We start from the raw sequence: 14,991 nt of genomic DNA, 5'->3' as shown, positions 1-14,991 counted from the left end.
AATATCTGTGATAAGGTTCACTGATGACATTGGTGTCCTCAAAGAAAGTGAAGAAGAATTTCAGGATCTGCTGAATTGAATTAACATTCTAATGACTACAGGATATGGACTGAGAGTAAATCAGAGAAAAATGAAAGTAATGAGAAGTACTTGAAATGAGAACATTGAGAAACTTAACATCAGAATTGATGGTCAGAAAGCAGACAAAGTTATTCTGCTACCCAGGCAGCAAAACAACCAATGATGGATGGAGCAAGGAGGACATCAATGGCAGACTAGCACTGGCAAAAAGGACATTCCTAGCCCAGAGAAGTTTACTAGTATCAAACATAGGCTTTGATTTGGGAAAGATATTTCTGAGAATGTTTGTTTGGTGCACAGTATTGTATGGTAGTGAAAAATGGACTCTGGAAAAACAGAACAGAAGAGAGTTGAAGCATCTGAGATGTGGTGCTACAGGCGAATGTTGAAAATTAGGTGGACTCATAAAATAAGGTATGAGGAGGTTCTGCACAGAATTGGAGAGGAAAGGAATATGTGGAAAACACTGACAAGGAAAAGAGACAGGATGATACGACATCTGTTAAGACATCAGGGAATGACTTCCATGGTACTAGAGAGAGCTGTAGGGGGGGAAAAGCTGTAGAGAAGACAGAAATTGGAAAAAAAGAAAGAAGTGCTGAATCAGTCCTTCTGAATCATTTATTTTCAATTTCTTCATGTATATTTCATGCAACCAGTTCGCCTTAGCTTCTTCCCTGCAATTCCTACTGATGTTAATCCTGAGTGACCTGTATTTCTGAATTCCTGAATTTCCCTGAAGATTTCTGTACATCCTTCTTTCATCAGTCAACTGAAGTATTTCTTCTGTTCCCCACAGTTCCTTTGCAGTTCCCTTCCTTGTACCTACATTTTTCTTTCCAACTTCTGTGATAGCATTTTTTAGAGATATCCATTCTCCTTCAACTGAGCTGCCTACTGAGCTATTCCTTATTACAATATCTATAGCCTCAGAGAACTTCAAGCACAACCTCTCATGTCTTAGTACTTATGTATCCCACTTCTTTGTACATTGATTCCTCCTGGCTAGTCTCTTAAACTTCAACCTACTCTTCATCACTAGTAAATTTAGATTTGACTCTATATCAGATCCTTGGTATGCCTTACAATCCAGTATATGATTCCTGAATCTCTGCTTGACCATGATGTTAATCTAACTGAAACCTTCCAGTATCTCCCAGCATTCTCTTGCAATTCTTGAACAGATTATTCACTATTACTAGCTGAAATTTATTGCAGAACTCAATTAGTCTTTCTCCTCTCTCATTCCTAGTACCAACCCCATGTTCTCCTGTAACCTTTTCTGCTGCCCTTCCCCTACGACCACTTTCCAGTGCCCTATGACCATTAGATTTTCATCTCCCCTTACATATTGTATTACTTGTTCCATATCCTCACATAATTTCTCTATCTCTTCATCTTCAGCTTGTGATTGGTATGCATACCTGAACTAATGTTGTTGGTGTTTGTTTGCTGTCTATTCTGATGAGAACAACCCTATCATTGAACTGTTCACAGTAACTCACTTTCTGTCCTATCTTCCTATTCATAATGAATCCTACTCCCATTTTACCATATTCTACTGCTGTTGATATTAATCTATACTCACCTGACCAGAAATCATTGTCTTATCTCTATTTCACTTCACTGACCCACATCATATCTAGCCTGAACCTTAGCATTTCCCATCTCAGATTTTATAGCTTCCTTACCATGTTCAGATGTCTGACATTTGAACCCCTGACTCACAGAACATTATCCTTTCATTGATTATTCAATCTTTTTCTCGTGGTCACCTCCCCCTTGTCAGTCTCTTCCCACAGATATGAAAGGGAGCCTAGTCTGGAACCTTATAGTCAATGGAGAGATCATCGCAATATTTCTGAATTACAGGCCACATGTCCTGTGGATACACATATGTGTTTTTAATGCAGTGTTTTCCATTGCCTCCTGCATCCTCATGTCATTGATCATTGCCTAATTCTTCAGCCTTTAGGGGTAGTTTTCCTCCCCAAGCGCAAGAAAGTGGTTGAATCTCCATTTTCTCATCCTACGTCTTTGACAAGGCCATTAGCTGAATGAGGGTGACTTCTTATGCTGGAAGTCTTTGGCTGCCATTGCTAATGATTTTTATTTGAAATTTAAGTGAGGTGAGGTTCAAACCCAGGACTAAGGATATTTTGAATACCACACACAGACTACCTCTAGACCATGGGTCTCCCCTATCTACACATATTAACTTCTAAAAAGTTTTAATATGATATGGAAATTTCAAGCAGAATGTAAATGATTTCAGAGTATGTAATCTTGAACGGCACAACATATATAAGTCACAGAGTAAGTTGACAAGCAAGACATGGGCACGCGTTAACATTCGAATGAGCACTCAGTCCCAGTGTAGTGGCCGCTGCTCGGCTGGCCGCTTAGGTGGTGCAGCCGCTGCATGGCTGGCAGACAGCGCCGCACGTAGAGGACGCGCGTAATTGCGCAGCGGCGCTTTGAATGATCGGCGAGTCACAACACTTCCCCCCCCCCCCCCCCTTTGAAATTGTTGCACTGGTCCTGATGGAGGTGTCCTGGAGATGGCTAACGTCCTTAGGCGTTGTTTGACTCGCCGTAAGGTCTCGAGGAGGAGGCTTCCCGTACGGACGGAAGTGTCCCCGATGATAACGGGTCGAGATGACAGGAGACGTAGGGGTCGAATCTGCTGGGGCCCCATGCACCCATCTGCCCGTTGCGGTAAGTCCAGTTGATATAACAGGAGACATGGGCGATGTGTCGGCGTCCGTTGGAGGAGGAGGCGAGTAGATTGGCTCTGACAGAGGATGGTCATCCGGTTCCTGCATGGGTACGTCTCCTGGTGGCGTCCGTTCTGGTGCTGGCACCGCGATGACGGTGAGAGGGCTGCCTTGTGAGTATTGAGAGATGCCAAGATCCCGAGCGTCAGGTAGAGCCGAAGGTGGTGTAGCGGCATTCGGAACAGGCGTTGCCGGCACACGAGGCCGAAGCTGGTCCGAATGACGCACTGGAACACCCGTGTCCGTCTGGATTTCATACAGGCGTCGGCCACGGTGTCGTAAGATGCGGCCCGGGTTCCATTTTGGCCGCCTGCCATATCCCCGTACCCAGACGAGGTCGTCGGCGGTGAACCGGCCAAGTGAAGGCACCCGCGGACGTGAGGTGGAAGGCCGCAGAAGTAGCGTGCGGGGCTGTCGGCCATGTAAGAGCTCAGCCGGGCTGTGGTCGCCCATGGGGGTAAAACGGTAAGACGCTAGAAACTGGAGAAGCCCATCATCAGCAGCAGAAGAAGTCAGAAGTTTCCGCATCTGAGCCTTAAATGTGCGGACCAGTCGTTCAGCCTCACCGTTTGATTGTGGATGGAACGGCGGGGCGGTGACATGCATAACGCCGTGACGAGCACAAAAATCCGCAAATTCGGAAGAGGCAAATTGCGGACCATTATCAGTAACAAGAGTAGAGGGGAGGCCTTCCAAAGAAAAAATGCGGGCGAGAGCACTGGTGGTTGCCGCGGTGGTAGGCGACGTGCAACGGACAATGAAAGGAAAGTTAGAGTAGGCGTCAATTACGAGGAGCCAATAAGTACCTAAAAAGGGTCCCGCAAAGTCAGCATGAATGCGCTCCCAGGGCTTCTCAGGCGAAGGCCACGGTGACAAAGATGACTTCGGGGCAGCGGCCTGTGACGCACAAGGGCCGCAGGCAGCGACCATGTGTGCTATTTCAGAGTATATGCCAGGCCAGTACACATGACGGCGCGCCAGAGATTTTGTGCGAGACACACCCCAGTGCCCTTTGTGAAGGAAGTGCAAGACCGATGCACGCAAAGACGCAGGTACCACAACACGCGGCAAAGCATTGTCAGTGGAAAGGAGGATAGCACCATCCCTAGCCGTGAGGCGGTAGCGCAAAGCGTAGTAGTTCCGCAACGGATCAGAAGTCTTAGCGCACGGGCGATCTGGCCAACCCTTCTGAATACAGCGTAAAACCCGGGAGAGGGTAGGGTCAGAACCCGTAGCAGCCGCCAGCCTGTCCCCAGTAATGGGGAACCCGTCCACAACCCGCTGCTCGGCAACATCCAGGTGGAAACACAAAAGTTCGTCCCTATCGAATGCCAGATCAGGACCCATGGGAAGGCGAGACAGAGCATCAGCATTTGGATGTTGAGCCGTTGGCCAGAAATGAATTTCATAATTGAAACGAGACAAGTAAAGAGCCCAACGCTGGAGGCGGTGTGCAGCCTTGTCGGGAAGTGACGTTGATGGATGAAACAAGGAAACAAGTGGTTTGTGATCCGTAACAAGATGAAATTTGGATCCATAGAGAAAAACACCAAACTTATGAAGAGCATAAATAATGGCCAAAGCTTCTTTTTCAATTTGAGAATACTTTTGTTGGGCATCCGTGAGCGTTTTGGAGGCATAAGCAATGGGTTGTTCCGAACCGTCAGAAAAACGGTGCGCAAGGCAAGGACGGCACCGACCCCACACTGAGAGGCGTCCGTGGCAAGAACAAGATGTTGGCCAGGTCGATAAGTAGCCACGCACGGTGTCTGTTTCAGTATAGTCTTCAATTTCTGGAAAGCTGCATCGCATGACGCGGACCAGTGAAAAGGCAAGGTTTTTATGCAACAGGCAATGCAACGGCTGAGCCACCGAAGCCGCAGACGGTAAAAACTTGTGATAGTATGCTATTTTCCCCAAGAAGGCCTGCAGTTCCTTAACAGATGTAGGGCGAGGAAGGGCATCGATCGCAGCGACAGTTTGCTGAAGTGGACGAATACCATCCCGAGAGAATTGAAACCCCAAGTACGTGATAGATGCCTGAAATAATTGAGATTTCTGAAGATTAAACTTAAGACCGGCAGTCTGTAAGACATGAAAAAGTGTGCGGACATTTTGAAGATGTTCTTCAGTGGTGGAGCCAGTGACAACAATGTCGTCCATGTAATTGATACACCCAGGGACAGGGAGCAACAATTGTTCCAAGAATCGCTGAAAGAGAGCAGGGGCGCTAGCAACCCCGAATGGCAAGCGTTGGTATTGATAGAGGCCGAAAGGCGTGTTAAGGACCAGAAACTGCCGGGAAGCAGCGTCGAGAGGAAGTTGATGATAAGCTTCCGACAGGTCAATTTTAGAAAAATACTGGCCTCCAGCAAGTTTAGTGAACAGTTCTTCAAGTCGGGGCATAGGGTAAGTGTCGATGAGGCATTGAGCATTTACAGTGGCTTTGAAATCGCCACAGAGACGAATATCACCATTTGGCTTAGCAACGACAACGACAGGAGAGGACCACTCACTGGAAGTGACAGGAAGCAAGACCCCTGAAGTAGTGAGACGATCCAACTCCCGTTTTACCCGATCACGAAGGGCCACAGGAATGGGCCGAGCAGTGGGTTTGAGCGTGATATGAGCTTCAAAGTCGTTTGCATGGCCTAACCCAGGAGAAAAAAGGGACGAAAATGTCGTCGACAAGGAATCCAATTGGGCATAAGGAATAGCATCAGAGACGATATTGACAGAGTCATCTATGGAGAACCCAAAAACACGAAATGCATCGAAACCAAAAAGATTCTCTGCGTTACTCTGGTCGACCACAAATATGGGAACAGTGCGAACGATGGATTTGTCAGATACCTCAGCATTAAACTGTCCCAAGAGAGAACTCTTCTGTTTATTGTACGTCCGTAATTGCCGAGCGACAGGTGACAGGAGTGGAGAACCCAACTGAAAATACGACTGAGAATTAATTATAGTGGCAGCAGAACCGGTATCCACCTGCATGCGAACATCTCGACCATGGATTTGGACAGTGAGGAATAACTTCCCTGAAAGGGAAGAAGTGCAACTGACAGACAACACAGAATCAGAATCAGCGTCATGTTCATGAACATCATGCATGCGGTCGGATTTGCAAACGGAAGACACATGACCTTTGTTTTTGCAATTGTGACACACAGCCCAACGCTGGGGACAATCCTCGCGTGAATGTTTCGTAAAACACCGCGGACATGAAGGAAGTTGCCGGGGGTTTTGCTGCAGTTTCTTAGCGGGTTGTTTACGGCTAGGCCGAGGATGCGCGTGGGAGCGCACTGCGGCCACGTCGGCCGGCGGGGACGCGCCGCACGCGCCGTCAACAGCGCACAGAGGTTGTATTTCCCCGACATCACCCCACGCCTCTATTTGCGCCCCAGCGGCGCGAAAAATTTCAAAAGACTGCGCTATGGAGAGAACTTCATCTAGAGTCGGATTTGCCAACTGAAGGGCTCGTTGCTGAACTTCTTTGTCGGGCGCCGACCGGATAATAGCATCCCGTACCATGGAATCGGCGTAGGATTCTTTGTGAACGTCAGTAACAAATTGACACTTTCGACTGAGGCCGTGGAGTTCAGCAGCCCAAGCGCAATAGGATTGATGTGGCCGTTTTTGACAACGATAAAAGGCAACACGAGAGGCTACCACATGCGTTTGCTTTTGAAAATAGACAGACAGAACTGAGCACATTTCAGCAAAGGACAAAGACGCAGGATCCTTCAAAGGAGCCAATTGCGACAACAACCGATACATTTGAGGTGATCTCCAGGAAAGGAAGTGAGACTTACATGGTTGTTCGTCCGTGACATGAAATGCCAAGACGTGCTGTCGAAGACGTTTTTCATAATCAGACCAGTCTTCCGCCGTCTCGTCGTAAGGAGGAAAAGGAGGTACAGCCAACGACGAGAAACGCCCCGCATTTGACGCCGCGACGAAATCGCGAATCGCCGCTGTTAGAAGCGTTTGCTGTTCAAGGAGATTTTGCAAGAGTTGCTCGACAGTAGCCATGGAAACCTGTGGCTCAACGGTGAAAAGGAAAAATTCCATCCTCGTCGCCAATTGTTATAACGTCAAGTTGAACACATATATTTCAGAACGACACAACACATATGTCACAGGGTAAGTTGATAAGCAAGACATGTGCACGCGTTAACATTCGAATGAGCACTCAGTCCCAGTCTAGCGGCCGCTGCTCGGCTGGCCGCTTAGGTGGTGCAGCCGCTGCATGGCTGGCAGACAGCGCCGCACGTAGAGGACGCGCGTAATATCCCCGTCGGCGCTTTGAATGATCGGCGAGTCACAACAATATACAAAAGAAAAGCTTTTTACTTATATTCATTTTCTCTTCTTGTTGGTTCGAAGGTTTGCGTCTAGGGGTACATTCTTGTGGCTGAAACTTTGATTTAACATTGTGAGCTCCTGATGACTAAATAACTGATGAAGATTTGCCTGTATATTTCTTTTATTTTATCCCATTCTTCAATATCACACTGACTTCATGATCTCCATTTTCATCCAACCATCAATTATGTTGCTGTAGACAAAAAAAAAAAAAAAAAAAAAAAAAAAAAAAAAAAAAAAAAAAAACATGCATTTCTGTCAGAGACATGCCAACTACTACTAACACTCTGCAGTACTCACAATATTCCAAAGAGTTTACAAAGCAACAGACTTTGCAAACTTTCTTGACAAAAGAAGAATCTTCACTAAAATATATCACTATTTTGTAAATGAGGCCAGAAACAATTTAATAATTAGCATTAGATTGCATAAATAATTATGTGAATTTTAAGTATGCCAGAAATTTCATAATTTTCAAATATTTGTAAGAGAAGGATAATTTTATTGACACAGAGTGTAACAAATTAATTTATTTTTATACATTTTAGTCTGAAATTTAATACATCATATACAAAATAAAATGAAATTCTTTCAGTGAAACAGCTGAGAGTGTTCACCTACACCAGATTCAGGATTAATCCTGGTATTGGCCACTTCTATAAAAAAAGGTTATGTTAGAAAAGGGTGTCCCATTACAAGTAACATGGGCATACACGGAAATTTATCCAAGAGGAGCCAAGATTCTAAAATTGAAATTCTTGTCATAACTGATTCAGCAGGTCTGCAAAACAAGTCATGCTTCATGAACTAAAGAACAATACACATAAAATATTGCATCTGAAATAATTGATAGATTCACTTTTGATACTTAAATATTGAGCAAATTTCAACAAAATATGGTAAATATAGTTTCATATATCATTAATATGAATATGAGTGCTTCCTGTTGAGAAGATCCGGTTGAACATAAACAAAGTGGAGAAACAGGGAACCTTTAAATAATGCTTATTCAGCTTTGATGTCATCTGTAACAATTTGTTCCCTTACATTACCACATTAATGGATGTATTGCATTACTTTCATGTTATCTATTTTTTAATACTGACTGTTCAATTAGCATTTCGCAAAATGAATTTTGAAAGCTATGTGAAATATAATTCAGGGTTAGTATATGACTACATGAAGGTAGAAACTGTCTGAAAGCCACCCCAAAAATTTGCTAGTACAATTGACTTTTGAAACCCTTGGATTGAACCAAGGCACTCCTTGTCTCTCTACTTTGTCTCATTATTGATCAGCCATACCAGCACAGCTCAACTGCCAGACTCATAGGTCTATGACTGTATTTGCATTGTACTGCACTACATGGAGTATGAGAAGCTACCAACTCCTGAAGAAGACTTCTTTGAAATTTTACACTTTTTTCTCTCTTCTAGCAGAGACAATAGTATTTGGTATTTGAGTTTGTAGAATAAGTAAGGATGTATACTCCTACAGTACAGGATGTTCCTGTTGTTCAGAGTGTACTGAAATCACTCTGTCCTGTAAAACTGAAAGTATAATCACAAACCATCATCGGTCTTCTTTGACAGACAAAACAGTTCCTTTCTGCAGCCTGAGGAGGGCAAGAGAGAGATGATTGGGGACTATGTTTCCATACTGTTCCATTACTCACCTTCACTGTAGAATGATGCAGAATCTGCCACCACTACAAAAAGAAAAAAAAGAGAGAGAGAAAAGAAAAGCTATTTTCATTGCACTCAGCATTGTTAGATCTGCAGTTCAGTAGATTTGCAGTCAGTCATTGTTATAAGTGGATGAGAATTATGTTATGAATACAAAGTCTGTATCTCCACACAGTCCAGGTGGTGACAAATGAAATGCCCACTCTTTCCTGCCCCTCCTCCCCCCCCCCCCCCCACCTCCTTTGCAGATGCCTGTGGGAATATGGGAGTAAAGGAAATTACTCATCAAATAGTGGAAGCATTGAATTGTTAACCGGCATACTGGGGTGCATATACAAACAGCTACATTGTTCCTGTACAGGTGTGTGTGTGTGTGTGTGTGTGTGTGTGTGTGTGTGTGTGTGTGTGTGTGTGTGTGTGCGTGTGTGTGTGTGTGTGTGTGTGTGTCAACAACTCAATACTGTCACTATTCAGTGAATAGTTTTCTTTACATCTAATGATGCTGATAATCTGTCCAAATATTGTAATTTTATCACTTTAGATGAAAACTGTGTAAGGAGCTCTGTGAGTGTACTAGCACTTAATTGCAAAACATTCAGGTTGATCACCAAAATAATTTCATTTAAAATGTGTTTTGGGAGAATCCCATATTCAGATTTTTGGCGTGAAACAATGGTATAAGGAATATATCAAAAAGAATACATTATAGCTATGCAGTATAGCTGAGAAACATACATATTAAAACCAATACAGTGCATCTGTTCACTTTTCCTACTCCATTCTGTAAAACCATCAGGTGTTTAACTGCTGTAGGCAGTTTGACGTTGCATATCAAAGCTACTGCCAGGTTCCCCCCCCCCCCCCCCCCCTCTCCCCTCTCAGTTCCACTTTCATCTGCATCTGGTGTAATCACATGGGCAAATATGACATCGTTTTTCAAAGGATTTGCATATCTGAGGTGGGATATAGATACTGGTGTGGGTGTGGGAAAGTGCCTAAAAACCACACACAGACTGGCCAGCAAATTGGCCACCACCATTAATCTGCGAGGTGGATCTGATTCCGGGCTGTCACATCTTCCTGTGCCCTAGATTAAGGTACTTTAATGGGCTCAGTTACCTGGCCAGGTGTATATATTAGTGTCACTAATTCCATGTGTTGTAGAACTGTTTACCTTCTACAGTGCTGAACTGGTCACTTGGGCACTGATTCTGTTATAGAACGGACTATAAAAAGACAAGATACTGTGTATAATTTTATAGGTATTTTAGGTGGTTAAAACTTTTAAAGTGATGTGTAAAATATAGGTACATATAGTCTGCTTCTAAAACATTCAAGAAAAGTGAATAGAAATATACAGAGGAAAGTTAAGTGAAATTCTTTAGCAGAAAGATAAGGTTGATTGATCATGGAACTATAAAAGGATGAGTCAGTCGCTGTCATTCATTTTTAGATTTCTTGTATGATGAGCCTATTCCAGTTTTTGTAAGTATTATTGCATTTTTCCTCTCAATGTACTTCTTGTCTTTCATACTTTGTCATTATTCCATTCTTCCAAATATTTTATTCTTTCAGGTTTTTGAGTAACTTAGCTGTTCTCTCAGGATCCCTTCTTATGGCCATTTTGTTCAGAATGACAGTAATTCTTGTTTCAAGAGCCAGATGTTTAATGTTTATGTGATTGTTTTGCTGCTGAATCATTTCACTGTCTGTATTTCAAAAATAGCATAGCAGTTTATAAGCTCTGTTTAAAGTAATCCTAAAATTGTCTTTGTTTCTCTGTTAAAGTTATGTAGCAAACTGTTTTTATATTTACAGATTTCTATGGCTGTATGCTCCATTCTATACCAGCTGGCAACACGTCCTGCTGAACAAGAGAAAATACATCAAGAACTGTTGAATTTACTGCCATCTGCTGAGACACATATAACCTCCAGCCATCTAGACCAGATGCATTATTTGCGTGCTTTTATAAAGGAAGTGTTCAGGTATGTACTCTTCAGCCATATAATAATGCTAAACAGTAATGTCCTTCATAAGAACTATTTGATTCAAATTAAATTAACAATGCAAAGGAAAATTTAGTGAGTATCTTTAGAACAAATTGAAATTCAGTTATCATTGCTTGCAGCAGTGTAGTGCAATATTTCCTCAACCAGTCACAGAGGTCAAATGAGTTACAGGGGCTATACGAGTACAAGACAGTGCATCAAAAGCTGCTGAAGTGATGATTCTGTTTCAGTAATTCCAGGTTGCTCTGATATGATACTGGAAATATGCCAGCCTTAAACAGGGTCACTGACAATTGCGTAAAGGGTTTGCAAGTCAGCCATAAACATACCAAATAGATATCGGTGTTCTGAAGAATCCCCCAAAGAACCATGAACCTTGCCAAAGTGGGGTGGTTTCTCCTGCTTCAGTTATGTAGATAGCCATATAGAAGGCCAACTACAAAAGAGGAATATCTGTGGAAAGGCCAGACAATCATATCATTCTTGAAGGGGACAGCAGCATTTTCAGTAGTTACAGGGACAACTGTCAATATGGCTGACAAGAAAAATTAGTGAACATGACCTTGCTATGTTGAGACTGTGAACTGCTGGAAGCAAAGAAAGCTGTAACCATTATATTACCCGAGGGCATGCAGTCCTATTGTAAGATCTGCTTCAAATCAGTCTTTGGACTGAAGACTGCAACAGCAGTGCTATAGATGAATATGAAACTGGTAGTACTATTCTACCTGTGCATAACCAAAGACCTTGGTGATCATGAACAGCAAGAAGTCCAAGTGTCAGTTCTTATATCTTGCAATATTTCACATAACCATCAGAAAAATCTGTTATCAATGTACACTCAAAACGAAAGAAGGCAGTAAGATGTCTAGCAAATCCCAAAGACTGCAAAATGGATAGTGTAGATCATACAACCAGTGCATGCTAAAGTAAGTTCATGACAACAAGGAGTTTGTAGTTTGGTGAGATGTAATATAAATTAAATAGTACTGTATGTTAAAATTGTTTTCTGGGCTCCTGTAAATCCCTGCATACATGTGGACAAGGAAGTGATGTAATGGGGATTAGAGAGAGAGAGAGAGAGAGAGAGAGAGAGAGAGAATGTGTGTGTGTGTGTGTGTGTGTGTGTGTGTGTGTGTGTGTGTGAATGGGTGGTTGGGTGTTAGTGTAGGGGGGGATATGTCTTTCTTTAAAAGTACCACATCTTGTCAGCACATTTCTACAGTTTATTGGGACAACACTGATACAAAATAATTTTGTCGCCGGGCTCTGAGTTGTAGATAAACACTTGTGAAAATTATATATATTGATGGTGGTTATAACAGCGAACGTTTAAGTCCAAGTTCTGGTATAGCATTTGGATTCTAAATCCAGAGCACAGACAAATCAACATTGAACAGCAGGTCCACCACAGTGTAGCACTTCCTGGTTGTGGAACAGAACATCACACAATGAGAACTGGCTTGTAGACGTCAGTAGCAGCATAAAATAAGGCACCATAGTTAATGGAACTGGCAGTTGGGGTCATTGTACATTCCAGGCAGCCAGTCACTGAATGTTATGAGTGGCCAATCACTGTGGTTTGAAGCATGTGTGCCTGAAGGAGGCCTGCAATGCTAACAGTGGGCTGCGCACAGAGAAGTGCAGCCAACAAGGAATTTTTGTCTGTGCATAATAGTGGGCCACTGCTCAGTGCAGAGATTTAATAGTGGTGGATACCACACCCCTTCACCCTTGGGGAACAGGAAAGCATTTGCTGCGAATGAACACCACATACATGGGGTCCTCCTCCAATTGATGACTTGGGGCACAAGAGTATATGGATGAGAACATCGTGGCCAGAGGCGAAGGTTGCATGGTGTGGACTCTGGCAGCAGAGCAGATGGAGCAGGAGAAGCCAGCAGCATGTCTTCATTTTCATCTGGAATTACTTGTGGCTGGTGACTGGGCGACCTCTCATAGTCCAGCAAAGGCAGCCTCTGGGGATGTATGAAACCTAGGGTAAGTCGCTCTTGTTGTGGTATGGTGTTAGTCAGCTGGCAGTGGGGCAAAAGGCATGTACAAGCCTGGAAGCTGCACTCTAAAAACCTTCTGGTCCCAGTGTTAAACGATTTTTTCCAGAATACAGGCTGGTTGCTGACCAAATCCTTTCGTCCATGCTAAGGTGCTGGGATGGAACTTGAAAGCAGTCAGTGATGATGCTGGCTGTGTTATTGGCATGAGTAGGCTCAAGAGGGTTCAGGGTAGCCATCCTCAGAGAAGTTCCACATAACTTTTGTCTCCTGTGGGTGTGGACCTATAACTGCCCAAAAAATAAAGTTAGTGGTGCATTGGTGGAGTGATCCTGGAGATATCTTTTCATCTGAGTTTTGAAAGTGTGGATGATTCTCTTGGCTTCTCCATTAGGTTGTGGATGGAAGAGGGATGTTGGAATGTGGCAAGGTAGAAAAATTTACCTGTGTGAATATGTCAGGTTCATTTTGCATGATATTCTATTTGTCCAAAGGATAGGTCAAATAGGTACTATTCAGTAACTACCATGGTATGTAGAGCTAACAGCTCTTCACTTGTACCCTGTAGAGACCTTACAGGGTAAAGACAAAGAACACTGAAAGTAGCACGGTCTCGGTCTGGCACACAGTTTTAATCTGCCAGGAAGTGTCAAAAAATTGTTTGCAGCTGTCACTCCCCACATATTGACAGCTACAATTTGATCGGTCTGACATCAATAACATGGTATAGTTACTGAAAACATTCATTCTGATCATGAATGTTAGCTATATGTCATGTTGTTTGAAAGAAATTGACTATCAAAGACTCTGTATACCTACATTTTTTTAGTATTTTTTTAGCATACTTATATTTTTTTCAGCACAGCTGAACACACATGCATATACAACACTGCTTGGCATGCACTGTTTCTTGAACCTGGGTCGTCAGTACTTTGGCCCCTTTTCCTATAACCACCTTAGGTTGCCTCTCATACAGACAGGACAATTTTTCTTAGAATGACTCCTTCAGTATTTGGGAGTAGGGTCCAACAACAGTTTTCAACAACTGAACATGTATACTGGTCTCTCAGGTAAAAAGGTAGGTACATGCTGTGTTCTGCACATACAGAAGTGGAGAATACTTTGCAGCATTAGCATTGTGCTCTTTGTCTCCATCCTATGCCATTACCTGCCCTCCTAACTGGCAATACTGGGGTAACTACAATATTAGGACACTGATTTTGTTCCTAGAAAAATTTATGTGCCTCAGAAAACTGCTGCTGCTGCTGCTGCTGTTGCACAACACATAATGTGCGACATGACGCCTAGACTAACATGAAAATCAGTGGTAATCATTTCACATGCACACACACAACAGACAGGAATGCAGAATGATGCTATTAGCTGGAGTATCACATGGTACCCACACTACTGAGCATCACCCCACCATCCATCTCCTTATGTGCACAACACTCTAGTATAGTTTACGCAGTTGAGTGACCTTGCTAAAAACTCTCATTTTCACCTTCTAGACAGCTGAACACACATGCATATACAACACTGCTTGGCATGCACTGTTTCTTGAACCTGGGTCATCAGTACTTTGGCCACTTTTCCTATAACCACTTTAGGTTGCCTCTCATACAGACAGGATAATTTTTCTTAGAATCACTCCTTCAGTATTTGGGAGTAGGGTCCAACAACAGTTTTCAACAACTGCACTGGTCTCTCAGTGCAATTGTGTAAAGCACATCACCCAACTTCACTCATAGCTCTCTCCTGACTTCCTAATCTTTTTACTAGTATTAGAATTTTACAATTTTTGCATGGACATTTATTAACAAATGTACTCTATCAGTACTTCTCAATTTTTTTTACTGTAGTATGTCAGTACTGTGGCTAACACGCTTCATTTGCTTTCAAAGAGTGTGGAGGTAAAATCCTTGTCTAGGCATTCTGATTGAGGACACAATTTATTTAGTTGGCTATCCTTAACCAAATAAGCATTCCTAATTATCTCCATGGTAACAGTCACTGTAAAGCAGCTTCTGAAGAAACAGAAGTTACTCTATAA

At 43.1% G+C, this 14,991-nt stretch overlaps 1 protein-coding gene across 1 annotated transcript in view; it reads left to right on the top strand.

Moving 5' to 3' along the window:
* LOC124805264 (probable cytochrome P450 301a1, mitochondrial) overlaps positions 1 to 14,991 on the top strand; it is a gene marked incomplete at its 5' end in the record, with an annotated part of 97,700 nt that overhangs the window by 67,245 nt on the left and 15,464 nt on the right. The window contains one exon of the mRNA XM_047265775.1: positions 10,733 to 10,902. Coding sequence (XP_047121731.1) covers positions 10,733 to 10,902 — 170 coding nt within the window. The remainder of the gene's footprint in view (positions 1 to 10,732; positions 10,903 to 14,991) is intronic.

Source organism: Schistocerca piceifrons, chromosome 7 (assembly GCF_021461385.2).
Source record: "Schistocerca piceifrons isolate TAMUIC-IGC-003096 chromosome 7, iqSchPice1.1, whole genome shotgun sequence".
In the NCBI taxonomy this organism is placed as follows: Eukaryota; Metazoa; Arthropoda; class Insecta; order Orthoptera; family Acrididae; genus Schistocerca; species Schistocerca piceifrons.
Note: the sequence above shows the minus strand (reverse complement) of the source record. Positions and strands in the feature narration are given on the sequence as shown.